Source organism: Agelaius phoeniceus, chromosome 1 (genome assembly GCF_051311805.1).
Source record: "Agelaius phoeniceus isolate bAgePho1 chromosome 1, bAgePho1.hap1, whole genome shotgun sequence".
Taxonomy (NCBI): Eukaryota; Metazoa; Chordata; class Aves; order Passeriformes; family Icteridae; genus Agelaius; species Agelaius phoeniceus.
In genome coordinates, this window is record NC_135265.1 from 106532167 (window position 1) to 106550094 (window position 17928).

At 39.2% G+C, this 17928-nt stretch overlaps 2 protein-coding genes across 7 annotated transcripts in view; one reads left to right on the top strand and one right to left on the bottom strand.

Moving 5' to 3' along the window:
* Positions 1–5114, top strand: part of GREB1L (GREB1 like retinoic acid receptor coactivator) — a 133078-nt gene extending 127964 nt beyond the window's left edge. For all 5 annotated transcript variants that reach the window (XM_077184770.1, XM_077184784.1, XM_077184782.1 and 2 more), the window contains 2 exons: positions 905–1043; positions 2354–5114. In XM_077184770.1, coding sequence (XP_077040885.1) covers positions 905–1043; positions 2354–2517 — 303 coding nt within the window. In that variant the 3' untranslated portion in view covers positions 2518–5114. The remainder of the gene's footprint in view (positions 1–904; positions 1044–2353) is intronic.
* A 557-nt stretch (positions 5115–5671) lies between these two features.
* Positions 5672–17928, bottom strand: part of ESCO1 (establishment of sister chromatid cohesion N-acetyltransferase 1) — a 33172-nt gene continuing 20915 nt past the window's right edge. Inside the window, exons 9-12 of one of the 2 annotated variants that reach the window (XM_054631017.2) lie at positions 12629–12718; positions 10013–10156; positions 8977–9164; positions 5672–6621 (exon numbers count right to left, since the gene is read on the bottom strand). In XM_054631017.2, coding sequence (XP_054486992.2) covers positions 6474–6621; positions 8977–9164; positions 10013–10156; positions 12629–12718 — 570 coding nt within the window. In that variant the 3' untranslated portion in view covers positions 5672–6473. Of the gene's footprint in view, positions 6622–8976; positions 9165–10012; positions 10157–12628; positions 12719–13291; positions 13415–17928 lie in introns of those variants that run through there. The other variant, XR_013183940.1, reaches the window with a different exon arrangement.

Consider the following 17928-nt stretch of genomic DNA (forward strand, 5'->3'; position numbering starts at 1 on the left):
GAGTAGTGGTGGGTTCACCATTCCAGGAGGTGTTTAAAAGATGTGTAGATCTGGCATTTGGCAACATGGTTTAGTGGTGAACTTGGAAGTGCTGGGTTAACAGTTGGAGTCAGTGATCTTAGATCTCATGGACCCATGATAACAGTGGGATCTCAATGAGTGTAACCTAAACAATTCCATAATTTACAAAGGAACTGGGCGTGTCTATCTGAAATAATATTTCATATAAAGCAAAAACCCAAAAGTGATGCCATTCTTGACAAAACCTGATGTTCATCCTTTGATGCTTCTCTTTTTATCAGCCTGGGTTTCAAGGAAATCAGATTTTTGCAAATACGTTCTAGATGTCTGTAGGTGGGGAGTTCAGAATTTTTGAATCCAGTAGTCAGCTTGAACTGGGTCTGGAGCAGGGTCAATGTCTAACAAGACATTTGTCTGTTGTTCAGACAAATTTTATGGAGGTCAGTGGTAAGATAGAGGAGGGACCCTTTGTTATGTAACAGCCATCACAGCACTGAGACACAAGAGTGCTTGGAACCACAAGCACCAGGATTTCCCCTACTTATGGAATCACGTTTTTTGATAAACGTATCCTTATTAGAATAACCTGTATAATCTATACAGTTATTATAAGCAGGTAATTTGTAGAGGAAAAAAAAATCAAACTGAATTAGAGAGCCCTGAAATATTGTGTTGCAGACTTGGTGACCAAATTTGGATCTAGAGGTTTGTTCTGTGTGTTACTTCTTCGGAAAGTTTGCTCAGTACTGCAATCTTGTTCAACTGGATTTTTGTCAGAGCACCAGCTGACTTGCCTGTTATCACTAAGTTATATTCCATTCCATATAAGTCATCCTTAGACATTTCTGAGACAGAAAGCATTTCTTTCCCCCTTGTGTTTCAGGTGGCCATATGCTACATTAGCTCTCGCCCCCACTCAGTCAATGTCAACTGTGAAGGGGTGTTCTTCAGTGGACTTCTGCTCTATCTCTGCGACTCCTTCGTCGGTGCAGACCTCCTCAAGCGGTTCAGGTTTCTCAAAGGTAATCTCACTTCTCTGCTGGGCATCCTGGCTGCCTCTCTCCAACTAATAATAGCATGGATGAAAAGGGAAAGGCAGAGGAATAAACAGCTTGATTAAATAGCTCCATTATTTTCACAGTTTGTTTTGGCACTGTTTTCAAAAGAAATAGATGGAGTGGTTTTTGAGGGGTGTATGAAACTTCTGTTACTGTTAGCAGATAATTGAACCTCAGGTAAGTGTTGATAAATGACATTCTTTAAGTTATTTTAAAGGGACATCAGCAAGGATTTTGGAAATCAGGCAATGAATTGTGCAGTCAGCAACTTGAGAGTTGTGAGCACAGATGTTAGTGATGAGGACAGGAAATTCTGCTCTGGCAATCAGTCTATAATGGCAGTAAATCTTCAGTTCTGTAAATAAGGAAGGCTGTTAGCTGACGGATGATTTGGTCTGCCTCACCAGAACTTGATAAACCTCATAAAAATCCTTATTTTTGTCTTAATGCTGGCAATTAGCAAATTGCCAGAGGAATTCAGTAATGCTGAAGTGTGTTGCAGTTGTGGTGGCAGAGCTGAGCCATTTCCCTCTCTTGCTGACTGAGGATGGTCCATGTGCAGGGTTACCATAGGGATGACCCTCAGCCAATTCCAAGAACCACATTTTGAAGTGTGCTCCTCTGCCCTCTTGGGCCCTGCAGGGCCGAGACAGAGGAAGAAGGCACAAAGACATGCTGGGGATGGTCCTGAGGGTGTCCAGTTCTCCTGCTTATTAAATGATCATGTATTACACCAGGTGGAATGAAGTTTGTAAATTTGTTAAACCACAGAAGAAATTACAGACTCAGAGTGCTTTACCTAGGGCAGCTCTCATACTTAAGGAAGTCAGCGGATTTTCTTAAGTCAGTTGTGAGACTGGTTTGGCTTTGTAGAATTTCATTGTTGACCTTCTACAAACCCAAATGTCCTATGAAATAAACAGAAAAGTCGGCTTTATTATTTGGGCTTAATTATCAGTAGTAATTTAAAGATCTAGTTAATGTTCTCTCTGCTGCAGTTGATGATATTAACACTGCTGTCAGACAGTGACATCCTGTGATCCAAAGCACATCCCACACCATCCTTGCGTCTCCGTGTCTGTGCCTTCGTGCAAATGGACACATTCAGATGGATTGATCTGAGTCTGGTGATATCACTAATGGGTGATAGACTTTTCTAATACTACTTTTTTCCTCCCTAGCAGCAGAGATTTCTCTAAAATATCTTAGGAAAATCAGTGAAGGAGATGAGTTGTTATTGTACCTCGAGAATCTAACATGCTTTTCAATTGAAGGTGCCACCCTGTGTGTCATATGCCAAGACAGGAGCTCGCTACGGCAGACAATAGTCCGCTTGGAGCTGGAGGATGAGTGGCAGTTCCGACTTCGGGATGAGTTTCAAACTGCAAACAGTAGTGATGACGAACCACTCTATTTCCTTACGGGACGCCACATATAAGCTTCTCTGAGACACCGCAAACAAAAGAAAAAAAAGAACTTTTTTTTTTTTAAAAAGTACAATCACTGTGGAGCAAAGTGCAACCAATATTTATCTTGACTGCTCTAAAGGATTCCCCACATTCTGAAGTAGCTTTATTCTTTGGGGTAAAATTACCACATCGGTTATGATTTAAAGGATCCTGGATTCCAGTTATTCTCACATCATTCACAACCACCGACACCAATCACACAGCCAACCAAGCTGTAGGATCTGGGAAGAGGATGTTGTTTTGTCAAAGAAGAATCCTTTTTATATTCAGCTGAGTTAGGGGAAGAAGCTGCTCTCCTCTTGCAGCTGTAAGCTTGAATGTGTTACATGAAACGCACCCTAGCACGTGAAATTTATCGAAGATAAGTGGAGGAGAGCCCACCGTGTCTCTTCAGCTCTGTGCTGTGGTACAGGAATACTCAGGGGTTTGAAACTACAATATAAAGTAGATATTTGTACTATGAGGAATAGTCTTGTTCTCTGTGCAGTGTTAGTTTAAAATTTGTAATTGTGTACGTATTGAAACTGTCTTTGGCAAAATTTCCACAGGTGTTCGAAGTTTACTACTTAAACCTGAACAAATGGGCAAACGCATGGCAGGCACTGTGCACCCTTAGCAATGGTATTTTGCCCCAGCAGGCACCCCCTCCTCAGCTCCAGCGCCCAAAGCAAAAGGCTTCTCAGAGCTGCTCTCTCTTCAGTTATAGGCCAGAGTAACTTCCCAGCAAATCATCCTCAGTTTCTCACTCTCCTCAGAGCTTTGGACACTTGCAGTCCATCCCTCTTTGTGTATGGAAATGCATCCTCCTGTTCGTCCGGTGCCTTTGTGGTGGACAGACTGCCTGCAACTCCCTCTCTGTTTCCTTTACACTCAACTCCAGTCGGCTGCAGAGCGGAGCTCAGATCTGAGTTGTACCCTGTATGAAGCAACACACCAAGAAATGTGCAGGAGAGTAACAGTGCCTGAGCTGGACCCAAGAGAAACAGAAAGTATTCCACAGTAGCTCCAAGGCTGGGAGCAGAGGAGAAATCCCAGGGAGCTGGGACTGCTCAGGAGGGACTCTCCAGAAGCAGAGATGTGTGATCACATCACCTGAAACCATCATCCACGTACCTCTGTAAACACTGGCTCTGCAGCAGTCACACACTGTTGTATTTCCAGCTGCAATACTGCTCCTTGTGAAGGTGATCCAGAATTAGCTCGATGCCGCAGCATTCGGCTGTCAGAGGTGTATGCAGCAGGCCTCTGCTCCCCTCACACTCAGCAGATGTTATCTCACTTGAGGCTTGCACACACACCTCCCAACAATCGTCTTTCTGCACATCGTGACCCCCTCTATCAATAAGAAAAATGCAGAATGTTCTTAAAGGCTATTCAGGAATATGAATTTACTCCCCAAAAAAGCAATGAAATTAATGCATCTTTATACCTGACTTGCAGTCATTGCAGAAGGACCTGCCGAAGCTGCATTTTTTTTAAGGCATAGTGTTAATTAAGCAACTTTTTTTATCTTGTGAAGAGATGTTTACAGATGAATAAACATAATATATTTGACAGAGGCCAAAGTAAAATGGTTTGCATATGTCTGTGTTGATGTAGCATTATTTCTGATGCTGTAAATTTAGGAAATTTCACATGAACAACCCCGTTCAGTAAATCTATTTTTATTTTCCTTCAGATAGAACCTGCCTTACCTATTTTAACACTGGGAAGATGTAGGAATATAAAAGATCATTCTTGCAGTGTTTGCTACATGCCTGAATGTATTCCAGTAGCTCTGGTTTTGCCAGAGGGCTTAAGGCCAGCCCCCAGTCTTAGCGTGGTGTAGAAAAGTGTCAGGTATTACATTTTCAAAAATGGTTTCCTTTTTGTTCGTGTATTTGATGTTTGCACTAAGTTCTTAAAACTCCAGGTGCTGAGACTACCAGGAGGATCTAGCCCACTGGTGGAGCAGAGCAAAATCGTCCTGAGGGCTGAGAGTGCATTTAGAAAATCAGTGTATTTGCCTGCCTTTACCAGCTGATAGTAAACCCATTTCCTTAGTGCTGTCCCCTATGGAAGCAAGGAGTTTTGGTAACGCTGTGGCCAGAGTGCACTACACCAGCCCCAACAGCATAAGCCTGTCCTATGAACACTTTAAATTGGCTGCCTGTGAATTCCTGGCAAGGAGACCCTTGGTTGACAGGCACATGATTGCTATTCCATTTTGGTTTTAAGCCTTGCCATTAAGGCCATTCTTATGAATGTATGAAAATTGGCCAGCGTTATATTTTACCTGTAGATGTTCTTGTCTATTCACAGGTTAAAACTGAATGTAAACTAAGATTTAAAGAATCATATGCAGATGCTTTTTGCTTAACTTATGTAATTGCTTTTTGTGACTTTTGGAAGAGGGTTAAAAACGTTGCTTTCCTAGTGTAAAGTTTTCTTAACCAAAAACTTGGTGAATCTAGCTTCACTAGTCAGTCTACCTCATGTTACTGTTTATGAACTGAAACTGTCTGAAGTTGTGGCTATGGTATGTTTATAATGTGCTTTCATTAAATTTGAATATATTAAGTTACCAGTTCAGACTGCGTCTCTCTTATTGGGTCCTGCTCTTTCTTTCTGAGCCCACCACAGAGGATCGCTTCTAGAGTTCCTGTGCACCTGCACCACTTTTCTGACAAAGCTCTTTACAGGCTGCTCACTGTCCCCAGGAAAATTACACATGGCAGCTTGGAAACAACCAGCCTCTGCAGCCCAGAATCCAGCACTGTTCTGCTACTCCAGCTTTAAGTACTCTTGAGTATTGTCTGGGATGTGGTGCCAGGTTTTTGCTTTAGCTCTAGACCAAGGCTAAGGACAGCACACCATGAACAAATACATCCTGACTGCACATAGGTTCCAAAATGGAAACAAATGCTAAGTTTAACCTTAGCTAAATCTTTCCCATATTCCATTAGGGCTTTAAACTGTTACTCAAGACTGAAGGCATCCCCACTCACCTCACTATAAACCTTGTATGAGGATGGTCTTGATCCGGAGCTCCTGGGGGCATTGATCATCAGCATGTTATTTTTTTCCCACCAAGAAAAATATGAAATACACTAAAGATTCATTCACACTTAGTATTATACAGAGTAACTTTAAAAAAGCTATCAAGTATTTTATTTTTAATCTATCTACATTATGTACAGATCAAGAAAGGCCACAGCAGTTTTTCAACATACAAACCCTTTGAAAGAGGAGAGATTTATGAAGGAGTGACAAGTATCAAAGTGAAGTCCACTAACAAAGGTATATACTCAGTACAATACTTGAAGAATGACGAGTACACCAGTCCTTGGGCTTTTCATTCCACCTTTTACTCCAAAACTAATCTGGGGGAGAAAGGAACAGAGGCCACAACAGGATTCCAATGCTGCTGCCAGGGAGCAGGGTACAGGGGCACCCCAGAAGGCGCCGTACAGCCTGTGAGGGTTGTTGCCCACACTTCCTGCCCCAATTCCACTGGGCACAGCCTGGAACTCTGTCAGACAAGTGCTGGTAGTGGGAGCTGGGGCAGGAGCCCAGCGCTCCAGTACTGGGAAGCACTGGTATATCACCTCAGTAAGAACTTCAGCATGTACTCATCAGCCAGACTAGAGTCTTTGCATTAGTTTACAGTCCACTATGAACAATTTTCTGCTGCATGTAAACATGAATAACTAGATAAAATACAATCAAACTTTTGTAAAAGTTAATAAAATATCTTTCTTTTAAAAAAACAAAGTTAGCCTATTACTGCATTGTTTACAATTTTAATAAAATAGTACAACCGTTTGGTTGTTACCAGTCCTGAGTTCACTGTAATAAAAATGGCCCTGGCTTCTGCTGAAGGTCTGCACCCACTCTATGCAGTTTGGCAGAAGTCTCCAATAAAAATGGAATTCCTGCAGAGCAGTTAAGTCTGGTGCTGTCCATTGAGGAAGTTGTACACCAGGAACTGGCCAGTGCCACAGTACTGTGTTGCAAAGAGCTTTCCATCAGGAGTGGGGTCAGAGAAAGCAATTTCTTCCTTGCTTAAGTATGAGCCATATATGAAGTTGCTCCTGTTTAAAAAAAGGGAAAAGGAAAAAATAAAAGATGATAATTACTCTCAGAGAATCATGAAAAATATTTATGCTATTAGGTGACAAACCATTAATTAAGTGGCACAGACACTCAAAAGGAAGAAGTTCTGTTAGGAGGAGATGAGTCTATTCATAGGATTTATCTCCTCCTTCCAAAGAGCAAGAAGAACCACTTGCTCTGGGAGGGGGTTTTATAAGGGTCTGGTGTTTTAGAAGGAATATTTGTACAGAACAATTACATCAAGAGTTCAAATCCAGAGTTTAAAATAAAAAGTTTGAATTAATTCCAAAGATTTTTTAATAGAAAAGAGACACTAGGGCTTTAACTGCAATCACTAGGAATGAAAACAAGCTATTAATCAAGTTGGGGTGCTTATGGAGGGGCCTCAAGGGACCAACCCCAAGGCATAATTTCTAAATACACATTCAGTAATTAACTATACAAAAGGAATTAACTTGTTCATGAAGAGTATTTTCTGTATGTTTCAGTCTTATTTGAAGGGAGAGTAGGAATCAAGTGATAGCATTCTAATTCTCTGGCTGGCTGTGCGAGTAATTTTAGAAAACCGAATTCACGGTTTAAGACCTCAACTGGTCTTAAAGGGAGGTGTTATTTTATCCTTAGAAACAGAAGAAACTCCCTTTAGACTTAAGTTCTTTAGTTTCTATAAAATAACCAGAAATGTACTTGAAGAGCAAGCAGGAGCTTCACTCATATGGACATCACCATTAAATACTGAGGAAAAGACAGAAAGAACAAAATCCTTTTTAATTACTACCAGCTTTATTTTCTTCTCTTTCATGTGTTCAGGAAGATGATTTTGCAAGGTTAAGACCAAGTGGATTTCTGTGACTCCAAGGTACTGTGATAGCCTGAGTGAAATGGGGCAGACATTCTCAAAATGAACTTCAGTCTGTTATGATGCCTTCAACATTTGGAAGTCAGGATTTAGCTGGTTACCAAAATTATCCCATTCCAAGTAACTTTTGCTATGGAAAATGTTTAGGTTTAGGCAGCTGAGCAGATGTAAGTGCTTACTGCCATCCCAAAGCAAGTCTCACTCCTTTCCTTTGCCTTCTGTAACTTCCTAGGCTCCCTCATCAACACCAGCTCTAGAGCTTATCAGACCTTTCAACAAACCAATAATGCACCAAAATAATGCAAAACTTTTTAGTGAATACAGCAATGAGCTAATGGAAGGCCAAACAAGCACCAGAGCACAGCAAAAGGGGAGGTGCTGTGCACAGTAACGAGGAAAACTGAGGCCTCACTATCTGCAACAGGTCATCATAATTTATTCTAAAGATCCTTTAGGGCTGTAGCTGAGGAAGTAACTTCAGCATCATTTTGGAAGAGAAATCTTTCCTTTAGAAATAGTTTCTAGGAAGTTACAGAACACACTATTAAAAATCTGCTAAAAACATAAGCAGATCATCAAGTTAATATACTTGTGTGAATACAGCTTTACTGTCAATAGGTCAGCCAAAACATGATCTGACCATGATTTACTCCACCAGCTGGGCAAGATGAATTGAGCAGGGCAAAACAGCTTTGCTGAGCTCTCCAAATACCCAAGGAGGTGAGGACTGACAGAGGCAGCAGTATCTGTTCAAGAAACTCCAAAAAGATGAGGTGAGCACAAACCTGACAGCCCAGCCATCATTAAGATTCGAGCACTTCTTGCCATTACTTAGAACTGACATTTAAACTTCTTGGAAAGAAACCTAAGGTTTGGAGATTCAACATTTTTAACATTTATCTAGACAATAGCACAGATGTTTGAGTCCTTTTTATGGACTCAAACATTCAGCTGGAATACACTCACCACTAGCTACTAAAGCTCCATGGAAACTGAAAATATCCAGAAGGTTCAGTGAACCTGAGTATATATAAAAGAGCTAAAACATAACAACAGCTGGAACCACCAGAGTACACCCAACAGTTTGGTGCACTGGGTCTCTGTTGCTTCCCTCTTGCTACCTGTAAGTAATGGACAATCAGCCAATGGTTGGGTCCCAGTCCATGGGCAATCTCACACTTGGACCAAAGACAGTCCTGTGTCCTTTACTCATAATTACTGTGGAGGAATTTCCCCCAGGAATCTGCCAGGGTGACTCGTTACAATTACACTCAAAGATTTCTGCGAAAGACAAACGACTGTAGAGTACTGACATTAGTTACTGAACTCCACCTAAACTGTCAACTGTGCTCAAATCCATATCCCCAGTAGCACCAGCAGCTTGGAAATACAAGCTTGGGACACACATAACAATCAATGTCTTGCAGGGAGTTCTGTGTAAACCACGTGTGGCTGAGGAATGTTTCCCTCTTACCTGAGACACTCTATCATGCGAGAAGCGATCTTCTTGCGGCGCATCATGCTGAACACCCAGATCCGACTGATCCCGCAGATCGCGGGCTCTGGAGAAGTTGAACAGCACCATGCTTTCTGTCTTTCAAATATCACTTTCTCATTTTCTGAACTGATTTCTGGAACCTTCTCTTCTATAACTCTGTAGCCCTGCAGATGATGTAAAAAACATTCGTCACTTTATAAAAGCATCACTAATGACTGAAGAAAATAATTAATGTTTAATTTATTTCAGTTAAACACACTTGGCTGCTAAAATGCCTTACCAAAAAGACTGTATTTTTGCATCTCATTTAATTTCTCATAACAGTTCCAAAAATCAAGAAAATTATAAAAGATTAAATAAAGAAAAAACCATCTGAAGTTTCTCTCACTTAAAATAACAGCAACAAATAATCCAATCCTTATTACTACCTGTATTAAAGTGTTTGCATCAATTTCTCTGGCTTTGGCTAGGATTATTTTGCTTGTTGTCTGATACTCCCAAGGGACAATAGAAAACAATACAGTTTGGAATGAAGAGACAGTTTATGTGACATCAGTGATTAGCATTACAATGACCTCTTGTACTGCCTTCCAGTGCAGTTCTGTCCACTGCATTTATTTCCTGTGGAGCTGTTTGACCCTGCGGTGATTGAACTCAATCATACAGAACATCCACTCTTTCATCCATGTTGGATTTCTGTTGGGTAAGGAGTTGAACCTGCTTGTTGACAAGCAAGAGCACAGCCAGAGCTGTGTAACAGCAGAGGAAGAAAAATTCCACCCCTCAGCTATATCAAGTTTTTAAATGATGAGGTCTGTCTGAGCCAAGTGTGACACCATCCATGTGTCTCTGCTCAGTGTCAACCACACAAAACTGAGTAACCACACTTCAGAATGGTCCAACCACCCAGTCTCTTCTTCTGTGGAACAGGCACACGCAGAATAATAATTTGCTGTGTAAAACAGTTATTAAGCGCTGACATAGATTATCTTTCTCCAATTCAATCACTTACCCACTGGATATGTTCTGCAATTAAGCAGCCAATGACTTTTTTGTCATTAGAAATAAAAAGAAGAGTTTTAGTTCTAGAGTAGCACATGAGAGGAGTTTGCTGAAATCCCAAGTCATTGTCTACCATTTCTCTGATTTCTTCAACCTGTCAAAATAATTTTAAATGCTGTATAAGAAACATGTCTAAATGCACATTTTTATAAATTTACATTAAAATCACAGATTTGCAGAAAAATATTAGGATATCTAGAATACTGAAAGCTATTCCAAAAGTTAAGGATTAACCCAAGTACCCTGCAACACATCATCTGCAAAAATGTTCCTTCAACAATACTCGTCTGGAAATAGGAAGAGTAGAGACCCCTCAGTCAGCTTCCATTAAGTCCAAATTTCATTAGACAAAGGCTAATAGAGAGAATGGAGATAATCAAACTGTGAGCTCTGATATTTTAGAAGTCAAGTAGACCTGCAAGGAAAGTTAAAGCAGTTTAGGATTTTTTGTTATTTTTGAAATCTTGAAAGAACTAATCCATTAAGGGTTTTGAGCAGGTAACAGCAGACACAGTGCCAAGGCAGATAGAAAATATAGGCATTTGTTTTAAAGGAGTAAATATTTTCTCTTTCCTTCAGCTTTTTACTCCTCCATTGGATTTTCAAAGAGCAACTGAAACTAAAAATAAAATTTTATTTAGTATTAGCAAGTTTAGAAGAAACAGATAAACTCCAACATGAACGTAAATGAAAGCTTATGCATGAGCTGATTTTTTACTGAGGCATTCCTGAACCGACATCTGGACATTGGAACAGCCTCTGTCATCCCTCATCTCCTGTAAGACAAACAAGGTGCCCTCACCTATGGTGCATTAAATGGCATAAGCTTCTTGAATGCAAGCTGTAGTTACAGCAGTAATGCACAAAGAGAATTACTGATGCTGTGAGTATCACAACCACAGAACAGGTCAGGTTGGAAGGTACCACATTTGGTCCAACCTCCCTGCTCAAGCAGGGCCATCCCAGAGCACATGGCACAGGATTGCATCCAGACAGTGCTTGAATATCCCCAGTGAGGGAGACTCCACACCCTCTATGGGCAATCTGTTCGAATTAACAGGCACCCACACAGTAAAGAAAGCTGTGTTTAAAATGCTTTAAAATTATTTTTAACAGGTATGAATTACTCTCTATTTTCTGACCTTCAGGTACTAATCATTTAATGACACATCCTATTATCTGAAACATCAAGTAAAACTATTCTTGCAATCAGGCACCCATGGTTATGACATGGTTATGACAGTAAGATTCTATTAGCTTCAGCTACACAGAACTACAGAAAACGCTGTCCTAAATGACAATTCACTACAGTCTTCCTTCTTTTTCTCCCGCCATTGTATTAAAAAATGAATGCACAACAAATGTACTAAAATTAGGGGAATCCCACAAGAAAAATAAAACTTAAAGAATAAACTTATCTGCATCAAATGTGAAAATTTGTAGTTTCATTTTAATTCAGTAACTTAGACTAAAGAAACCTGCTATAGCCACAACAGCAGCAAGAGCTGTCTTGGGCATCCATTCAGCCTCCAGAGAACCCTTCCAACCTCAACCATTCTGTGACCCTCTGACAGGGATACTGTAAAAAGTCCCTATTAGCCACAGCAAATCCCCAGCTAAGCAGAGTTAGTGCCAGGCTATAGTGAAATGACACTTTCAGATGTCTGAACACATGTTAGCCAGCAGGACACTGAAGTACCAACTGCTGTAAGTCCCCATTAGTGTGTTGAGACCAGTTTTAGATCTTCAAGGAAGACATGAGTCATGGCACAAATGGAGATTAGCTAGAAAAGAGCATGATAATGAACAGAGCTCTAAAAAACATTATTTAGGAGTATAAACTAAAAAAAACAGCACATCCAGTCAATCTCCTTAAGGAAAAAAAAATCAGTTTGTTCAGGCACAAAAAATCTGCTGCAAGGAGGAAAAGAAGAATGTTTTCTTTAGCTATGGCAGAATGATTAGTAGTAATGAGCTTAAATTGCAGTATGGAGATTCTGTTAAGACAGACATTCATCCTAATGTTATGGTTAGCAAAGCACTGTAATACAGTCTGAAGAGGTCAGACAAACCTTTAGTGGTAGAATTTTTAGAAAGTTGTCAGATACATCATAATCAGAGCAAATTCTGCTTTGGACATGGCAAGGGACTAGATGACTTTAAGGCCACTTTCCACCTAATTCTGTTTTTATCAGAAAGTCGCCTAGAGAATGCTGCCACATTTGTGCTGTGTTATAAAGTTAATAAATGGTACTTCATTTAAATAAAACAGGAAGTTTATATTACATAAAATATCTGTCAGACATTCTGCAAGGATACTTTAAGAAGTCCGTTGGCTGATGCTCTTCCCACCCCTGCCCAAGCCCAGCCTCTCTATGAAGAAACCAGCAGTGTTTAAGAGTGAGGCACCTGACCTGTCCGTGGAAAAGGGAACAGAACCACTGCAGTTTTGAGTCCAATTTCAACTGTTCACATGTCAATGACACAAACTTTTCTATGAACATTTTTATTTAGATGAAAACATCAAACAAAGCAAGAAATACAAGTCCAGTCCTTCTCACCATACCTTTTTAAGTGCATACTTTGGGTCATCAGGTAGAACCATTATTATCTTTCCATCAGGATATTCAGCCAAGATTCTCTCCTTTTTCCAACCCTAAATAAAACAAACACTTATCTAAATCATATACATGATGTCCTTCTATAAACAGAAGTGGCAAATTATCGTTCTAGACACTGAATTTATGCAGATTTCACAGAATTTAGCAGTTGCTTTGCTAGAGAAGTAAACTTCATCTAGCCTTTTAAAATGAGCATAACAGATAAAATATGTTATTTATACAATAACCTAACTATATCTAAAAACAATGTGAAAGCATCTTGCAATTTCCCAACTAGATTTTCCCCCAGAAGTGCAGTGCAAACTCAATTTTAGAACAGAAGTAACAAATTCAGCTCACATAACTGATTTCCAAACCATGTAAATACTTATTTTTCAAAGTCCAGTGAATGAGAAAGCCCTAAGTTTTATTAGAAGATTTCTTTTTAACATAGTTACCTCCACAAATACACACTCAGTTTTAAAAGTCTGGCATGCGAAAGACCTCCAGGAGGTTCTAAGTGAACTGATTGGCATGCAGCTGCCCAAAATGTAAGGAATAATTTATTTTGTTACTGATCATAATTGTTAAAGCCACAAGAAGGATACTAGAAAAAAATTTATAACTACCTTCTAAGAATCTAATAGGGAAGGAGACTACGTTGTGTGTATCTGAAGTATAAACATACTCAAAAAAATAGAGGTAATTAACTCTTCTTCAGATCCACACTCGTGGTGAATAATGAGCAGTACCTGCATGGAAAAAAACAAAACAAAAAAGCCACTTAAATCTAGCAAGATGGGACTGGTAGATATTAGAACTCAAGTTGCTTTGATGGGACCTAAAAATATTGAATGCAGAAGTAACTTCAGCCACTAAAAAGGCTGATCTACAAGTCTTACTTCAAAGCAACTTTAAATAAAAAAGTCTTTGAAGAAACAATACTGATGGAGTGATTCTCATTGAAATCTGTACCTTCCCAGAAAATAACGTTTGACTGAAGACCAAGCAATGGAATTTGGCACTACATGAATGCCATATATACTACCACAAAAAATGTTAAAATTCAAATGCTATAATACTTGATCTGCACCTCATTTTATTCATATTGATTTTACTCCCTTACCCCAAGGAGCACATGAAGAGAAAAATTTTAGAAATGTATCTACTTGCTGCTAGCCCTGAAACTATTTAAGTATTAGTTTAGCACCCAGCATGGCAATCATCACAACACAGACACAATTTTAATCCTGTCTGCTTTTTTTCTCAGTAATAACTGAACAAATGAAGATTCTACTTGAATTTATATATATTATGGTCTGAACACAAAGGGCAGTAAACAGCAGTGTCATCATATTTAGGGAAGCACGAAAGTGTAATTTGTGGGATTGTGACATGCTTTTTGAGACTGTCATCAGGAAAGGCATCAAAAATCAGGGAAAGATTACTGCTCTCCAACCTCAAACCTTACCTCTCTCGAATTTTTGTCTTTTTCTGCCTTTTGGCTACCTGTTTGCTCTGCAAGAGCTTTTTACAGCCCATTTTAAATCATCACTCATGATATAAATGCAATCTGTTTGATAATCCTGCCATTACAGCATCCAGACTGCCACAAGACTAATGAAGAAAATTCAACACTAATTTTTAGGTTAAGGTATCCTGTTAATGCCAGGTACTTCCAGAAAATGAAATCAAATAAAGAATAGAACACTTCTCAACATCACAGTATTTATGCCTTTAAGCAACAGTATATTAGCACAAGTCTAAAAATCTCTAAAAATGCAGTAATTGATTCTCAAATGTATAGGACTCATTATTTTCATTACTGTCCACCTGTTCATCCTCTTAAGTGATCTGTATAATATGGAGACTGATGATATTCACAGGAGGGGTAGTTTCTAAATGGAAGTATTTTGGAATTCAGAAATGCATCTTTTAGATGCAGCTTTCCAAAAAGTTTCTGCAAAGCCTAAGCTCATCCAGATTTTTAGTGAAGCCATTTCACAGCCATATTGAGCCCTTAAAGTCATAAGCAGCTCTAATAAAGTTATAAAGAAAAACTATGATTTCATATATATATATCTGCACCTTATTGCTGAGTTTTGCTTCCTTTAAACCAGACAAATGGAAGCAATGCACAAGACTGGTCACAACTCTGTGATATTAAAACATTGAAGGAAAAGTGCTACAGCTGCAGCTGGGACTAATCCTATTAGATATTTGCAGTACACAAAATATGCTTTGGTGTCAGCATTTTCATGTGGTCTGAAAATTATTTCCCTAAATACACCTATTAACAGTTTTTAATCAATCCTCCACTATTTTAACACTACTAAAATACTGGAGTCTGCCAGGTATTTCAATCACTGAGAGCTGAAGTAGGACTCTTTCAGCAGGCAGATAACAAGAACACCTCAGTAGATTAAGAAACAGAAGCTTAATGTCTGCAACATATAGTATTCTACTGCAATGACAGAAAAACTGCTTTCCCTTTTCTTTTAATTGACATTACTTTAGGACATTAAGGCTTGTTTACTGTTAAATCAGATGCTCATTGATACACATCCCCTGTGATGACCAAAGAAGTTAAAAGGGAAGCTACTCTTCCACAGGGAAACATGTTCTGGAGTAAAAGCAGATGATTACAGCACTCATCCCTGATGCTGCAAGTCTGTGCCCAAGAACAGATTACCTCCAGCCAGCAGCAGCAAGGCAGGCAGAGACCCTTCACCACAGCAGGGCAGGCTGGTGCTGTATGGGGGTGTGTAAGCATTGTAGCAACACCTTCCTCCCTCCATGTTGGGACTATTGGTCCTACAAATATTTGTAACTGCTTGAGAAAGTAAGGCAACTCTGCAATGCACTGTTAGCTCCTTCTTAGTCTACCTCTAACTTCCTCCCAGTTCAAACACGAATAAAGGCTGCTTCTGCTGTGTTTATTAAGGGGCAATGGCAATAGGAGTACAAAAGACATCATTACAAAAGGGCAATAGAGAGAAGCACCTGCTACCAGATCATGAAATAGTGTGGACAGTAGCTACCACTACAGAGTGCAGCTCATTGTTTTCTCTGGATATGATGTATGTATATAAAAAATGAGGTAGAACAGAGGTGTAAAGATGGCTCCAACATTAATAGTACAGTAACTAAATGATCAGTGCTCTGTTTTTCATGAATTACATTCTGCTAATAGTTTAAAATAATATCTGATGTAGATTTGTCTTTAAAAGTGTAAGTTATCAGATGTGATAGCCTGCTTCCCATGAATTTCCTAAGTTTTTAGAAATTCTTACATATGAGTAGGAAATGATACAGCAATGCTGATGCCTTTCTGTTTATGTCAGTTCTGGCTTTTCTGTACTCACTATTTCTCAACCGAATACAAAAGCATGAAAAAAAAACCATTTTTTTTTCTTATAAAGCTTTTTTCCTCAAAAATACTGAGTTACTAAGGAAAACATGGTTAATACTGTATAATTCTTGGTCTTCACTACAAAAACATTTACGAATTTTTTCCCTAGTAATGAAGTCTAGTGTGAAATTTTGTAAACTATTGTCCTTGACAATTTGCAGCAGAGAAATGCACCTGCTGCATTCTTCTTCCTGACAAGTGCAGATATTCTGCCTCTCCTTCCTAGGCATGGAATGTAGAGAATGAGTTTTTGACTGCAGAACACATTAAGATCCTTGGATAAAACTTCTAAACTATTAAAACTTCTCACAGAAGAATCTAATGGTAAGAACTTCCTTTGTAACATTATTTTTATGTCATACAGATGCACTACTTTTGGAATTAACACAAATCAAGACAAGTATGATATTCTTCTAAGATAACATGAAGTTCAGCGCCATCTTCAATCCTATTAACTTCAGATGCCAAGAAGTCAAATATTGCTTTTCTTTAAATGTGAGAATCCCAAGAAGCTCAGAGACTAACTTGGGTACAGTTACAGCAGAATAGCTATAAACTTATCAAGATTACACAGCCCAAATAACAGTTTCCCCCATTTTCTTAAGCTCAAGATATTTTTAACCAAGAAGATGAGCCTGAAATACAAACACATTAACTGCAATCACATATGACACCGGAATCCACAGGCATTTACTAACAACGTTTTGGCTTTGCAACTTCAGAACACCATTAAAAATGCCTTGCTCTCACAAAAATATTTTGCAGAAATACTAAGTTGATCCTATGTGGTAACAGAGAGAGGATGCAGAATTGATACGGTGTGGTATCACAGCTAGATAATTTTATAAAATGGAATCATTTATCCATCCCACAGAGTTGCCCATCCTGCTGCTGTAGCTCCAGCCATCCTGCTGGAGCTAACACCTGATGTGTACATCACTGCTCAGTGCACACATACACAAACACTAGAATGGCATCATTTGTCTGGAGACTTTCAGATGTCTGAAACCAGAGGAAATTGAGACAGATTGCTCCATTTGTCTGCAGCTGGGGACATCTCTCATTCCTGCTCCAGGGCTATCCTTGGCTATCTTACCTTCTTGCTAATTTAATCTGCATGCTTCTATTAATAGAAAATGTCACCCTTCAGAAAACAATCCTTGCCAATCTTCTGCTCTCAAATCTAGAAATTGTCATTACACTTGTCCAATTTCCTCTCTGCACACAAAGCCTACAATTACCTTACCATCTCTATCAGACACCCATGACAAAGCAAGTATCCAATACTAATTCCTTGTTAGCCTGTCCTTCTTTTGGGGTCACCATGGCATTTCTAGAGATCTAAACAGAATTTTTTACTACAAGGAGTAGGACAGGCTTTTAAAATAACCCACTGAACAAAGTTGTATTTTGTTGAAGATAATAAGTAATTTATTATTTATATGCAAACTACCTTCTGGCTACTCAAAACGTTTTAAAAAACCTACAGAGCACCTCCAGGCAGGTGGGAAAGACACTAACAATAATGTTCATTTTCACAGTTCAGAGCAAGGAGGTCTACCATGACAATGTATACAGACCTACTTTTTTTGAGTCTGTGAAATGAATCATTCATAGAACTACTAAGCCCATAACAAGATACACTTAAAAGGGAGAAAAAACTGAGAAAAGTTTTCTCCAGTCAGGCTGGGACATCATCATATGGCATGGAGAATGTGAATGACAAATGCTTATAAAATCCCTTAGAAAGGCCTCTGAATAACAAGTAATGCCAAACATATTAACTACTTATAAAGAGTGTCTGGAGAGCTAAAAAGTAACATGTTAAGGTCACTGAGACCACATGTTCCTGGA